Source organism: Halichoerus grypus, chromosome 10, assembly GCF_964656455.1.
Source record: "Halichoerus grypus chromosome 10, mHalGry1.hap1.1, whole genome shotgun sequence".
Classification (NCBI taxonomy): domain Eukaryota; kingdom Metazoa; phylum Chordata; class Mammalia; order Carnivora; family Phocidae; genus Halichoerus; species Halichoerus grypus.
The window spans coordinates 72,284,014-72,297,900 of record NC_135721.1 but is presented as its reverse complement, the minus strand read 5'-3'; the positions used below and the strand labels follow the sequence as shown (position 1 = coordinate 72,297,900).

The following is a 13,887-nucleotide window of genomic DNA, read 5'->3' as shown; positions in this document are numbered from 1 at the left end:
TGTGTTAACAGAAACACGTTATATAAACTCTCTATTCCTCAATTTGCACACCTGTGAAGTGGGGATACGATCAGTACCCTTCAAGAAGGGCAGCTATACTACTGGGTATTTACCCCAAAGATACAAATGTAGTGATCTGAAGGGGTACTTGCACCCCGATGTTTATAGCAGCAATGTCCACAATAGCCAAACTGTGGAAAGAGCCAAGATGTCCATCAACAGATGAATGGATAAAGAAGATGTGGTGTATATATACAATGGAATATTATGCAGCCATCAAAAGGAATGAGATCTTGCCATTTGCAATGACGTGGATGGAACTGGAGGGTGTTATGCTGAGCGAAATAAGTCAGTCAGAGAAAGACATGTATCATATGATCTCACTGATATGAGGAATTCTTAATCTCAGGAAATAAACTGAGGGTTGCTGGAGTAGGGGGTGGGGTGGGAGGGATGGGGTGTCTGGGTGATAGACATTGGGGAGGGTATGTGCTATGGTGAGCGCTGTGAATTGTGCAAGACTGTTGAATCACAGATCTGTACCTCTGAAACAAATACTGCAATATATGTTAAGAAAAAAAAAAGATAGCAGGAGGGGAAGAATGAAGGGGGGGAAATCGGAGGGGGAGACGAACCATGAGAGACGATGGACTCTGAGAAACAAACTGAGGGTTCTAGAGGGGAGGGGGGTGGGAGTATGGGTTAGCCTGGTGATGGGTATTAAAGAGGGCATGTTCTGCATGGAGCACTGGGTGTTATGCAGAAACAATGAATCATGGAACACTACATCAAAAGCTAATGATGTAATGTATGGTGAGTAACATAACAATATAAAAAAAAGAAGAAGAAGGGCGGCTGTAAGGATTCTGTGAGCACCTGCCGCAGAGTGAGCCCTCAGTAAGCGTTAGCTGTGAATCTCATTGTATTAGTCTGCTTGGGCTGCCATAACAAAATACCACAGACAGAGTGGCTTCAACAGCGGAAATTTCTCTCTCCTAGTTCTGGAGGCTGAAAGTCTGAGATCAAGGTGCCAGCACGGTTAGGTGAGGGCTCCCTTCCTGCCTTGTAGATGCTCACCTTCTCTCTGTGTCCTCATAAGATAGTGAGTGAGCTCGGGTCACTTCCTCTTTTCGTAAGAGCACTAACCCCATCCTGGGAACCCCGCTGTCACGACTGTGTCACATTGGTAGGTAGCGCATCACCATGTGAATGGCGGGGGTGGGGGGACACAAACATTCAGACCATAACAATCATCATTATCATTTTTGTTGTCATTTATTAGTGCTCTTGCAGGGCTTTCTGAGGCTTGGGGCAACCTCTGATGTGGACTGAAGGAAGAAGTGAGGACAGTCCTTTTGTCTTCAGGGAGGTCTTACAGTCCATGGTGGTGGGTCTTGAGTCTTCTGGAAAACTGCTTTCACAGTGTTAGGTTTCCCTCTCCTTTAGACCTTCAGGAAAAGGTTCCCGGTTGTCCTAGTCTGGAAAGGGGGAAGGAAGAAAAGTCAGGTTTCTCTGAGCCAGGCAGCTGGGTACAGACTCCACAGCGTCCTGTGGTGTCAGCACTGTTACCCCATTTCCAGAGGGCCAGGCCCTCAGAGGCTCCAAACAAGGACACACCGGCTGGCTAAGGCCACGCTACTGAGAAGCTGCAATAAAATGTGAACCTTGAGCCTTTTGATCCCACACCCTTGCAATGTGCAGCCAGTACTGGGGGGGACGGAGCAGTCACACCCGGAGCAGGACTGGGATCAGGATGAATTTGGGGGGTGCCGCTGGTACGGGAAACGGCAGCCCGGTCTGGGCCTTCCTCCCTCGCATGGTGCGAGTGGTGAGGCTCAGACCCCAGAGTCCCTCAGCCAGTGGAAGCTGCCCCCACGCCGCTCCCACTCTAGGCGCTGAGAGTGGGGTAGGAGGTCTCTTCCCAGGTGCGCTAACTCAGACTGTTTTCTTCTCTGCTCTTGTCCTTCCCCAGCCCCTAAAGACAATGAAGAGCGCGTGTTCAGGGAGCGCATGCGGCCCAGGAAGCGGCAGGGGGCCGTCAGGCGCAGGGTCCACCAGGTCAACGGCCACAAGTTCATGGCCACCTACCTTCGGCAGCCCACCTACTGCTCCCACTGCAGAGATTTTATCTGGTAAGGCCCTCTCTCCCAGGAACCTCTAGCTAGGCCTTCCCTGAGGTGAGAAGTGGGGGAGGGGGTGTAGGAGAATAGAAACTTTATTTTTAAAGTGCTGATGGGCTTTATTTCTTCTTTACTTGATTGCAGAAGACATTTCTGGAAGGCTAAGTGAGTGTTTAGTGCCTGGGGGGGTTAAATGGAAAGAATGGTGACTTTATACATAGGATCATATCATATATCATGTTTAATGAGTTAATATTTTATAACCAACAGTAGTATATTGTGATGTATTTTTTTTAAGAATCCTTATCTTTTAGAGACACAAGCTTAATTATTTAGAAATGAAATAATGTGATTTCTGGGATTTGTTTAGAAATGATCTGGAAGGGGGCGCCTGGGTGGCTCAGTTGTTGAGCTTCTGCCTTCGGCTCAGGTCATGATCTCAGGGTCCTGGGATCAAGCCCCGCATCGGACTCCCTGCTCAGTGGGAAGCCTGCTTCTCCCTCTCCCACTCCCCCTGCTTGTGTTCCCTCTCTCTCTGTGTCTCTCTCTGTCAAATAAATAAATAAAATCTTTTAAAAAAAAATGATCTGAAGGGAGGGTAGAGCGGCTAGGGATAGAGATGAAATAAGACCAGCCATGTATTAATCATTGTTAGAGCTGGGTGATAGGTCCCTTACCTTTATCTCCTTATTTTTGTATACATCTGAATTTTTCCCTTACATTTATCTCCTTATTTTTGTATACATCTGAATTTTTCCATTATAAAGCTTAAAAAAATACTTGATTGCCAGTATCTGTAATTCAAAGCAGTTCCTAATAACTGTTAGAACGGTGGTGCTACTAGGATGCCCAGATTTCAGAGGAGTGAGAGAGCAGTCTTGGCTGGAGTGCTCAGGGAGGGCTTCCTGGAGGAGGTGGCATTTCTCCTTTCATGATGACTAGGATTTTGATAGGCAAAGACAGGTAGGTTGTAGGCCTTTTTGGGAGGTGGAGAAGGATAAGGAGCACTGGCCTTGGGTATCAGAGGGGGAATTTAAATGAATGCCTACCATGTGCCAGGTTCTTTCTTAGGCACTGAAAATATCTAATTAAATCATTCCAGTGTCCTACAAGCTATGTATTTTTAAGGTATTCCACTAACAACAGTACTGAGACTCAGAAAGGAAAACAAGACTAGTGTGATGTCCTCCAGCTAGGAAGTGTCAGAGACCCAGTTCCACTCCTGGTGAGCCCAACTGAAAGCTTTTCCTGACCTCCCACCAGCCTTTCTGGCAACCTCTCTGAGCTCTTGAACTTTGCCGACACACTTGGATCCTGTGGTGGAGAATGAGTGAGGCCAGTCTGCAGCACGAACCAAGCCAGGGACCATTTGAATTAGGGTTTGAATTGCCAAGGTGTCCAGGAGTGGCTTGTCTTGTCCTCATGGTTTTCCACAACTAGTCACCGAGGTTGGCACGGACATCTGAGGCGGTGCAGCTCAGAGCACCCTCAACCTGACGGAAGCAGACGTAATGCCCCTCTCCCACCACAGATACATCTCACCCCCAGGGGCTGCTTCCACTCTCTGACCTCCGTTTTCTGTATTTCCGTCATGAGTTGTGTGTTTGGAGGGAGTAGGTTGTGAAAGCTGAGATTTATGGATTCAGATCTCCTCTCAGCCCATGGAGAACACTACTGGGTTCTTGGCTTCCTGCGGCACAGCCCCCCGGTGACGTCTGGCTGCTCCCACTAGGCTGCAAATGGCAGATTGCCCCCTGGCCAGTTGGTGGTGGTGCTGACAGGGCCCAGGCCAGGTTGGTTGGATTGTTCTGTGTCCATGTTGACCCTAATCCTGCCCCAGGGGAGCCTACACCTGCCAGGGAAGGAATCTCTGCCATTGGCCTTGACCAAACAGTACATTGAACCCCTAGGCCTGGCCACAGGCTGACCTAGAGCCCTTGACTGCTTCAGGAATGCCCAGGGAATGTGCCTGTAAGCAATAGCCCTCCTGCGTGATTGCCCACAAGGAAGGGCACATTCAACTAATCAAGACCCGCCTTGAGCAAGCAGTTTTTGTGGCTTTCCAGAACACTAATGGCCCCACTGGAATGGCTGTTGGTCTAGGAAACCAAGCCCTGACATTGACCAGGCCTTGTACCCATTCTAAGCACTGAGTCTACCCTTTGTTGTCTCTGAAGGAGACATTTTTTTTTTTTTAAGATTTTATTTATTTACATGAGAGAGAGAGCACGAGCGGGGGTAGGGGCAGAGGGAGAAGCAGGCTCCCCACTGAGCGGAGAGCCAAACACAGGGCTCGATCCCAGGACTGCGGGATCACAACCTGAGCTGAAGGCAGACGCTTAACCGACTGAGCCACCCAGGCGTCCTGAAGGAGTCATTTTAAGACACTCTGCAAGCAGGAGTGAAAACCCACTGCTACCTGGATCCGTCTACTTGGTGCATCGTGGTTCATGGCCAGAATGGGGTGGCTCTGTGTGGTTTTTGACCTACTAAAATTTATTAAAAGGTTGTATTCTTCTTTTCAGGGGTGTCATAGGAAAGCAGGGATACCAATGTCAAGGTAAGAGGCATCGTATGAACTAAATGCTTGGGGCCCACAGGTCTGTCCAGATCAGTGACACTCCTAGGAAGCGTGTGCCGGGTTTGATGACATTTAGAGGCTCTATACGGTTTGCATGCTCCGTTCCCTCTCTGAGAAGCAAGACCCTGCTTTTTTTGTCCCTGCTTGGCCATGGCTCCTGTATCCATATATGGGAGTACCTTGTGGGTACCTGTCTCCGGCTGTCCCAGGGGTCTCTGCACCTTTCCCAGTGATCCGCAACCATTCAAGACCCTTCGAAGGCCCCTCTCTGCCCTGAGCCAGGCTCTGTGAATCCTGTCAGCCCCCTCCCTCTCTCGCTTCCTGAAGAAGTTCCCTCATCTGCTCGGTTCACTCCTATCACTGTGGTCCTTGCTGATTCTCTCTCTCTTTTTTTTTTTGTCTCTACTGTGGAATCATTAGCTCTTCACCATTTAAGACTCACTTGAAATTATTGCAGTTTGTTTGTTTTCAGTTCTTTGACTAAAATGCAAGGTCAGGTTGTCCAGGATTGGAGGGTGGATGGGTGCTGTGGTCAGGGTTTCTCTGTGGTTAGAGCTGGGAGACCATTCCATCTCCTCAGCCAGCCCCTGGTTAAGTTGGGGCTCACCCCTGGGGGACCTGAGTAGGTTCTGTCGGACACGGCCATGTCCTTGAGGTAGCCTGTGTGCAAATAGTTGCTTACCTCTTCGGCCGCCGCTGCTCACAGCCCCCAGGACACTGAAGACAGGACAAAAATGTTTTAAGAACTCCTGTGCCACAAAACACCCGTTCTCCCGCCAGCTCTGACGTGATGTGGGCTGGAGAACGGGACTGCTGCAGTGCCTTTAATAGACCCACTTCACAGAAGGGAAACCGTTCCCTGACCTTGGCATACAGAAGCGGGGAAATTGATCGGTACTTCTGGAACTAGAGAAAACTGCTGATGCCCTCTGGGTATAAGTGGTACATTCTCCTACAGAGCATTTAGGAAACCCTAATGGCCCTGATGGCACGGTGTTCTGAAATGACTTAGCCTGCTGGGCCTCAGCCAGGGTCTTTCTGTAAGACTTGGGGACAGGAGGGGCGTGGCTCCCCATGTCCCTCCACTGAGACCCGAATCTCGGGGTGGAAGCCTTCTGTCCCCACTTGTCGTTCAGCCTTCCCATTTTTGCTGTTTCAGTTTGCACTTGCGTGGTCCACAAGCGATGCCATGAGCTCATAATTACGAAGTGTGCTGGATTAAAGAAACAGGAAACTCCCGATGAGGTAAATATTTATAACATTGAAATTCGGGGCTTTCTTCCCTGCCACTTCCTCACCCCCCACCCCGCCTCCTCTGTGGTTCCTAAGAAACTCCTTATCTCTCTGAGATGCCCTGGGTTTCTCTGTTGTGTTGATCAGAGTTAAGGGAGTTGTCCACAGTGGACTAATGAACGACCGTGGCTCAGAGTCCGTGTCATGTCTGTGGCTATTAGGCCAAGAGCCGCGCGATCCCAGAGCTAAAGCCCGCGATGAAAATGTGAATCGCTTTATGTCATTATCTCCTTGGAAGAGTGACATCGCTAAGTGACCTGTCGCTGGCTCCACGCCGCTCACAGACAGGGAGAGAGACACAACACACAAGCGGGAGCCTTGTCTTTATGAGGTGATGGCGGAACGGAGAGGAATTAGCAAAACCAAGAAACCCTCAGGAAGCGGGAGTAACCACAGTAGTAATACCAGCCGACATTCATGGGGTCCTTACCGCGTGTTGATTGAAGTACTTCGTCAGACAGTATTTCATCTCAAAACGGCCTTAACGAGAGCTATGTGATGATCATCTTCATTTTGCAACAGGGAGAGTGGAAGCACAGAGAGGTCACGTTAGCTTGCCCCAGATTACACAGCTAGGGTGTGGGAGAGCCACATTCACACCCGGCAGTCTGTTCCATAGAGTCTGAGCCCTTGACCGCTGGACTTCGTTGTCTCTTATTCTTCCAACCTGGTATTGGCTTGACTCCTAGGGGAGCCGCTAGGGGTAAGGAAGCAAGACAGTTCACCAGTGAAGATGGGTTTCTCCTAACTGAGCGACTGGGAGGAGAGTGTGAGGGTGAGGGTGGGTGTTACCTGTGTTCACAGCAGTGGATTTCAAAGGCCTGCTTTGAATTCTTGGTGAAATAGATAAGTACTGTATAATCATAGGACATTAGAATAAGGGGGATCAGAGAGACGCTAGGTAAGTTTAGAATCAGGTGGATTTATAATTCAGCTTCCAAAAGGAGTAACTTACAGGACCTCTGCTACTTAAAGATAATTCACCCAAGTGGCATCTTGGCATCCGAAGTATTTCTTATCTTTTATCTCCTTTCGCTTTCACACAGTCTCTGGAAAGCAGTGAGGGACACGGCCTGGATGGAACTTTCCATGTCCCTGAGGGGGCAGGCAGCCCAGGGCACCGGAATTGTTTGCTGGGCTCTGCTGTCATGGTGGGAAACTGCAGGTGCTCGCCACCTGGGCCTCCTGGCTCCTGGGCCAGGGTTCAGACCCAAGTACATTGTCACGCTTGCTACCTGGACAAGGAAAGGAAAGGCAGGTGGCTGGCTTGCTGTCTGTCTCCATTCTGTCCTGTGGACATTCTCTGAGCGCTTTCTCTGTGCCAGATACTGTGCCATGTCCCACGGAAACAAAGAGGAGCACACGATTCCTTCCCTTCAGAATCTCTCGGGTTTCTCCCACTGAGAGCCCTCACCGGTTTCTAAAGCTCTGCCGTATCCCTTGGAGGGAAAAGTCCCAAATGAGTCCATGCCCTGCAGGTTAGAGGGTTGAGGTGGGAAATACCCCTGAACAGCTGAGTCTGTGACCGAGTGCTTTCTGATGGCCTTTCCTGGCCTGTTGGCAGCGCATAGAAGTCACCAGCGAGGTGTGTGCCCAAACGTAGCATGTGTCCCAAGGGAGAGAAATTGCCAAGGATTGAGGATGGGGGCTGTGGGTTTCTCTGCCTTGTGGAATTATTGCCTGTCCTGGGGCTCGCAGGGCCAGGCTCCCGGAGCATTGGTGTACCCCCGGCAGGTGGGGGGGGTGGCGATGGACGAGCCTCTGCCGGGTCCTGCACGGCTGGGGAGCCTCCTTTGAGCTCATTTCTTCCTGTAACTCCTGCCTGTGCACACATGCATGCACACCCCAGATACACGGAGCTCTAAGCACCGGGTGTCTAATGTCTTCCTGTTATTAGATGCTCTGGAGCTTTGCACCACGAGCACCCAGCTGATGTTTTCTCCCTGCTTGGTGCCTGTGGGTTAGCGCTGAGGACATGCCTCTCCCCGTGCTTCCAGTGTGGTGACCCCAGAAGGCTCTCCTTTGTGTCACCTTCCTCCCTTCTTTTCCTGACCTTCCAGTTCTGTCTTTCTGCTCTTTTCTTCCTTCTCATGACCTCTGCGTTGGTCTCACTCGCCCCTGTTTCCGGGTCTTCGCCGCAGAGCGGTGTGTGCACGTGGGTACCTGCGTGCATGCAGCCCTTGTGCTTGTTCTTACAGCCTCCGATTCTGTGGCTCTTGCGTGCTCCCTGTCCTCCTCCCACCATTCTCCAATACCTTAGAGTCCTTGGTGTTCCCAGCTGAGGGTTACACAGCTCTCCCCGAACCTCCGAGTTCCTGGACACTCCCCCACCTCTTCACCTTTCTCTGTCACCCATATCCCTGTGAGGCTCTTCCTGGGACCCCCGAGTCTGTTCTCAGTGTGGGTCCATCACATCTTCAGCATTTGCAGGAAAAGAATGGGTACAATGATCCATACCCTTCAGGTTGATCAGGCAGACGTAGAGAAGGAGACCCAGAAAGGGGGACCATGCCGATGACCCCTTGCTTCCGTGTGTCTCGTCCCTCTCACAGCCCTGTGACGTTAGGTGGGACGAGGCTGCCATCCTTGTTTGCCAAATCAGGAATCCAAAGCCCCAAGAAGTCAGGAAACTCCCAAGACCTCACATGTGGTTGGTGGCAGACCCAGGCCAACAGATCAGAATACCCAGACCCTCCCTCCCCCCACCCCCCAGTCCTTCCCCATCCACCTTACCACCTTCTCTTTACTCCTTTAAAATAATCCCTAAGTGACAGCATGGTGGTGAAAAGGCCTGGGCTCTGAATTCACACTCGTGGGCATCAAATTCTGCCTCTGCTGCTCATCAGCTTACAGGAGTGCTTCTTAATCTCATTGTGCCTCAGTTTCCCCAGCTATAAACTCAGGCCAACAGTGGCACCTGCCCCGCAGGGTGCTGGGGAGGTTTAACTGCCATGGTGGTGCCTGGCCTGTGGGCAGTACCCATACCTTCCTGCCCTTAGTGCTCACCGCTCTGGATTAGCAGTCTTCACCACAATTATTATCTGTCCTAACTGATGACCTGCAGTTTCCACAGCTGTGCTGGGCTTTTAGGGCATTTATAGAATCTGTCCACCATCAAGCTGCTGAGATAGAGCCCGGTGCAGCCTCCAGGCACAAAGCAGCACTGAGAAACACACGGTGACATCTCATGAACAGCCAAAATGTGAGGAGCAAATTGAGTGCTGTGTGCCATGAGAGGTGGAAGCCCGCGGGCCTGGCCTCTCAAGGTCCAACAGAGAGGCGGAGAATGAGCTAAGGGCATCAGGGGCAAAGGCCCCGGGAGCTTCGCTGCACCTGGTTTCTCGGGGCAGCTTTCAGAGCCGAGCTCCGACTTGCCCCCTTCAGTGGCCAGGCCTTCTGGGAAAGCCGGCCTGTAGGAGCTCCGGCAGTAAGCAGGCCACGGTGTGAGCGAGCTTGGCAGTGACCCTGTGTTTTGCCATCCCTGCAGGTGGGCTCGCAGCGGTTCAGCGTCAACATGCCCCACAAGTTCGGTATCCACAACTACAAGGTCCCCACCTTCTGCGACCACTGTGGGTCCTTGCTCTGGGGCCTCTTACGACAGGGTTTGCAGTGCAAAGGTAAGGCGCTCTGGGCCCTGCCCTTGTCCCCCCCACCCCCACTCCCGTGTCCCTTCCATCTCCTCTTTTTCGAAAACTCTTTGTTCCCAGAGCCTCCCAAGTAAGTTCCAGGTTTGGCCGGAGGACTGAGCACAAGCCCTCGTTAAGCTCTCGTTAGTTACTCGAGAATTTGTTCAGCAGTCTCTGTGCGGAGAGCGGCTAAGGAAACTCTGTAGAGGGAATGCTGGGAGGAAGGTGTGCTTCCTCCATCTTTAAGACAGTGAGCAAGCTGGGGGAGGGGGAACTATTTGAGTCTATAAAAGTGGAGAAATAATTAAAGGAAAAGATACACTGGAGCAGAAGGGAAGCATATTTCTGGAGTTAGGCCCTGAAATAAGTAATGGATATCCTTCTGTCACAATCCGTGGTTCCGAGCTTACTCTGGGAAGGAGCCATGCTAGGATGCTATCACATACGAAATCTTATTGATCCCGCACAGACCTGTTATGTAGGTGATATTATTCCCATGACCCTGAGGCTCAGATACTAAGTGACTTGTTCACATCACACCGCTTAGTAGCAGAAATAAGGTTTGAACCTTGACTCTTGAGTCTCAGGTTCCCTCCTCTGTTTCCTGCTGCCCTGCTCATGAATTGTCTTCGGCTCAGATGAGATGGGTAACAGCACATGATGTTATGGAAAGGCAGGAACATGCTCTGGGGGCCTGAATGGGGTGCTTGCTTCCATGAGCTGGTCCAGCTGGCATGCAGAGTTGGACATCCATGAACTGTTGGGCCGGAATATTGCATGGCTTTGTACTGAATATATGATTAATAAATTCCCATTTAATTGGAAAAATTAGAGAGGTCAAGTATAAAAAGGAATACTGAGGCCATGAACAGATTGGTCATTGAAGGGATCCCAATGTGAAATTATGACGATTAGAAATAAAGTTTGTAGCTGCAGAGAGAATGAAGAGAAGGACAGTGACTAAAGAGATAGTGAGGAGTAATTTATTGGATGTGTGACCAGATCCACCTGGGGGGTTGGTGACACCATTCCCTGAGAGAGGAGATTCGAGAGTTTGGAGGCAAAGGTGGGAGGGCTGAGTTAGGGCCATGCCAACCCTGAGGTGCCTGTCTGAAATCTCCATGGAGCTGTCCGGCTGTTGGGCGCTCTCATTGAAATTCGGGGGGAGGTCTACACCAAGCGTTCAGACTTGGGATTTGCCCATGTAGTACTTAAAGATATAGTAGGTGGTGGTTGAGGCTATAAAGTTGATGTCCTCCCCAGAAGTGCCTTGAGTGTGGGGAGAAAAGGTAACACCCTGAGGTTTGGAGGAGGAAGGTGACCGGCATTCAAGGACAAGCCTGCACACGCAATGGGAGGACCTCAGAGGTGGGAGGAAAAGTCTTGAGGGATGGCATCATGGAAGCCAAAAGAGTAGAGAGTATTAAAAGATGTTTAAAGGAAGTGATAAGTGGTGCCAGATGCTTCCAAGACGTCATTGAAAGTAAGAAGTGGAACACGGGGTTGGATTTAACTATTAGGAGGTGACTAGCGACCTCAACAGGAGTGGTCTTGGTGGGATGGAAGCCCAGCTGTGGAGGCTGAAGCAAAATGGAAGATAAAGTATTCTCTCAGAATGTTTCTCTAATGAGGGAGAAGACCATGAAAAAGGAGAGATTAGTGAACCAGGAGAGAGAGGGTTGGGCCTAGGGGAGAAAGATGGATACCCCGTCCTCCCAGCTGGAGGGAAAGCCTCGAGACCAGGCCTGGACGCAGATATGTTTCCTGCATCAGGGACAGGAGGTGAGGGGACAAGAGGATCCTCTAAGTTCTGGATTTGTTGAGGGCATTGCTAGGAGTGTCCCCTGGTCTTCTGAACTGGGAGATCCCTTTTGGAGTCGAGGTAAGAAGTGGGTGTGGATGGCGGGGTGGGGGTCGGTGAAGGTTGGAAGTGGCTGTGCGGGGAGCTGAGGGCACCCTGACTTGGGGCAGGAGGAGGTGCTGACTCTGGGCACATCTGCCATCCTGGGCCAGCTGCCCAGACGTTCAGACCTCCCTGTCCAGTGTTCTGGTGCATGAACCTGAAGCAGGGCCCACCCGAAATCCTTTGACGCTAAGTGACGTTAAAACAATGGGAGAGGAGGAAATAAATGGAGCAGGACTCCCGAGTGTTGTTAGCGGAGGAGTGATGCATTGGGGGCAGGTTGAGTGGGGCTGTTGGGAAGCACAGCGCCTGCTTTGGATGGGATTCGGATGAGGCCATGTCTGGTTTTCAGTAACTATATTAATGATTGGTCTATCTAGGGAATCTAAATGAAGGTACTGTCATCTCATAAATATTGACATTTTAAGAAAGCAGCCCAGACGCCCGGATGTTGCTGCCAGGGCCGTGAGGTCCCTGGATGACCCTGGAAGAAGGCAGGGCCCAGAGATGTGTCTTCAGCTGTTTTGGCAGGCAACACTCTGATGTCTGCTCAAGCAAAGGCGGGGAGAATGAGGCTACCTGTTCCCAGGATCCCAGGGCAGCAGGAGGGAGGCGGGCCACACAGACTTCAAGGCCGAGGCTGTTTAGAATGCAGGGTCCCCAGTACACGGTCGCAGATCTCCCCTCTCCTGTTCCTCCGTTACCACGATGTGCTCACTTGCCCTTGCTCCTTTCCTACCCCTGCTACCTCTCCCTGACCCCTCAATTAACAGACTATTTTTTAGAGCAGCTTTAAGTCCTACAGAAAAATTGAGAGAAATGTGCGGACATTTCCCATATACCCCCATCCCCACGTGCACACAGCCTCCCCACCGTCGGTGTGCCCCCCACCGAGGGGTACGTTGGTTACAGTTGCATGATGACAGGAATCCACCCTCATCCTACAGAATACTTCCCCTGCCCCAGATCCGCCATGTTTACTTCTCTCTTTTGATCCTTTCTCAACCTCAAGTCTTTTTGCCCCTGTGGTGGAGAGGGGGATGTCAGAAGAGGCCGGCAGGGGCCAGGGCAGGGGCCCCTCTTACCTGGGTCTGAGTCTGCTTCTGCTGCTATGATTGCTAAGGAACAGAACCCAAGAATTAGAGAGCTGCCCAGGGTCCTGAAGCATCATGTTCCTGTGGAGCGGGTGCTATCCTCCCCCCCCCGCCCCCCCCCCCCCCCCCCACCGCCCCGGCTCTGATCCGTGTTCCACGCCCTCTCCTGCTCTGGAACCCTCCATCAGGTTCCCACCTTTGCAGGGTCATGCTGCTTTGCTCCCCTAGGCTGGGGCCCCCGTCCCCTGGTCCATGGCTTCCGCTTTGTTGCCCATCCCACTCCTGGGAATAGGGTCACATATGGTTAGTGGAACAGTTTTCTTGAGAGCTTGGGTCTACAGGGAAGGATCCACAAGACTGTCTTGGTCACTCCCCTTCAGCCTCAACTTGCCTGAGCCACCTGTGTTCGGGGGTTGTGCACGTACTCCTCTGAGCACCGGCCCTCTGAGGGCCAGGTAGAAAGCACATAATCACCGTGTTGTACTGGAGGGAGATGGAGAGCAGGAGAAAGTGGACGATGTGCACAAGGGGGATACAGCCAGGGACCTGTGGGGACCCACCTGTGTCCTCTGGGCTGCCACCTCCCTGCCCATGACCCGGAGGCACCAGGCCCTAGGAGGATGCTCGCAGACCATCGTTGCGTAACCGAGATCCTTAGTCAAGGGTAGAAAAACGCCGGCACTAAGTGAGCAGAAAAAGTATTTCATTCCTGTCTTTTTTTCTTGGGATTCAAGTACCTGTAGAGTCTGAGTCTCTCTCCAGACTCATTCCTGGGTCCGCCTGAGCACCCCAACCAGAAGCTGGCTGTTAGACCAGAAACTGGCTTCAAACCTTCAGATACCAGCATCCGTCACTAAGGCCCTGAGGCCTTTGAATCCTTTCTGTTCTTCACTTTAACTGCGCTGCTTCCCCAACCTGACCTCACCTGCACCGTGAACCTCTCTATGCCCTTTTGCACCTGTGTTTTATTTTTCCCATTGATACATGGAGTCAGTCCACCTGAAGCGAAAGACACCCGAGACCTTATGATTTTTGTTTTCTTCTAAAAAAGGTGAGCAGTTCTCACTTGCCTTATAACCCACATCCCATTTCTCTTCCACCCACCGTCCCACACTCATGCCTCCAGCCCGGCCGCCCTGAAGCCCTCGGTACCGAGGGGCAAGTTTGCAGAAACCCAGAGCTCTCACATAGCTCACAGTGTGCCCTGCGGGAACCTGTGGAAGCCCTGGTGTTTTCTCGTCCCAGTGTGAGGTGGGCTCCCTGCCCCTGC

At 51.5% G+C, this 13,887-nt stretch overlaps 1 protein-coding gene across 2 annotated transcripts in view; it reads left to right on the top strand.

Annotated features, from left to right (window-relative positions):
• PRKCE (protein kinase C epsilon) overlaps window positions 1–13,887 on the top strand; it is a 480,084-nt gene that overhangs the window by 302,904 nt on the left and 163,293 nt on the right. For both annotated transcript variants that reach the window (XM_078056612.1, XM_036070369.2), the window contains exons 3-6: window positions 1,973–2,132; window positions 4,646–4,680; window positions 5,861–5,946; window positions 9,482–9,611. In XM_078056612.1, coding sequence (XP_077912738.1) covers window positions 1,973–2,132; window positions 4,646–4,680; window positions 5,861–5,946; window positions 9,482–9,611 — 411 coding nt within the window. The remainder of the gene's footprint in view (window positions 1–1,972; window positions 2,133–4,645; window positions 4,681–5,860; window positions 5,947–9,481; window positions 9,612–13,887) is intronic.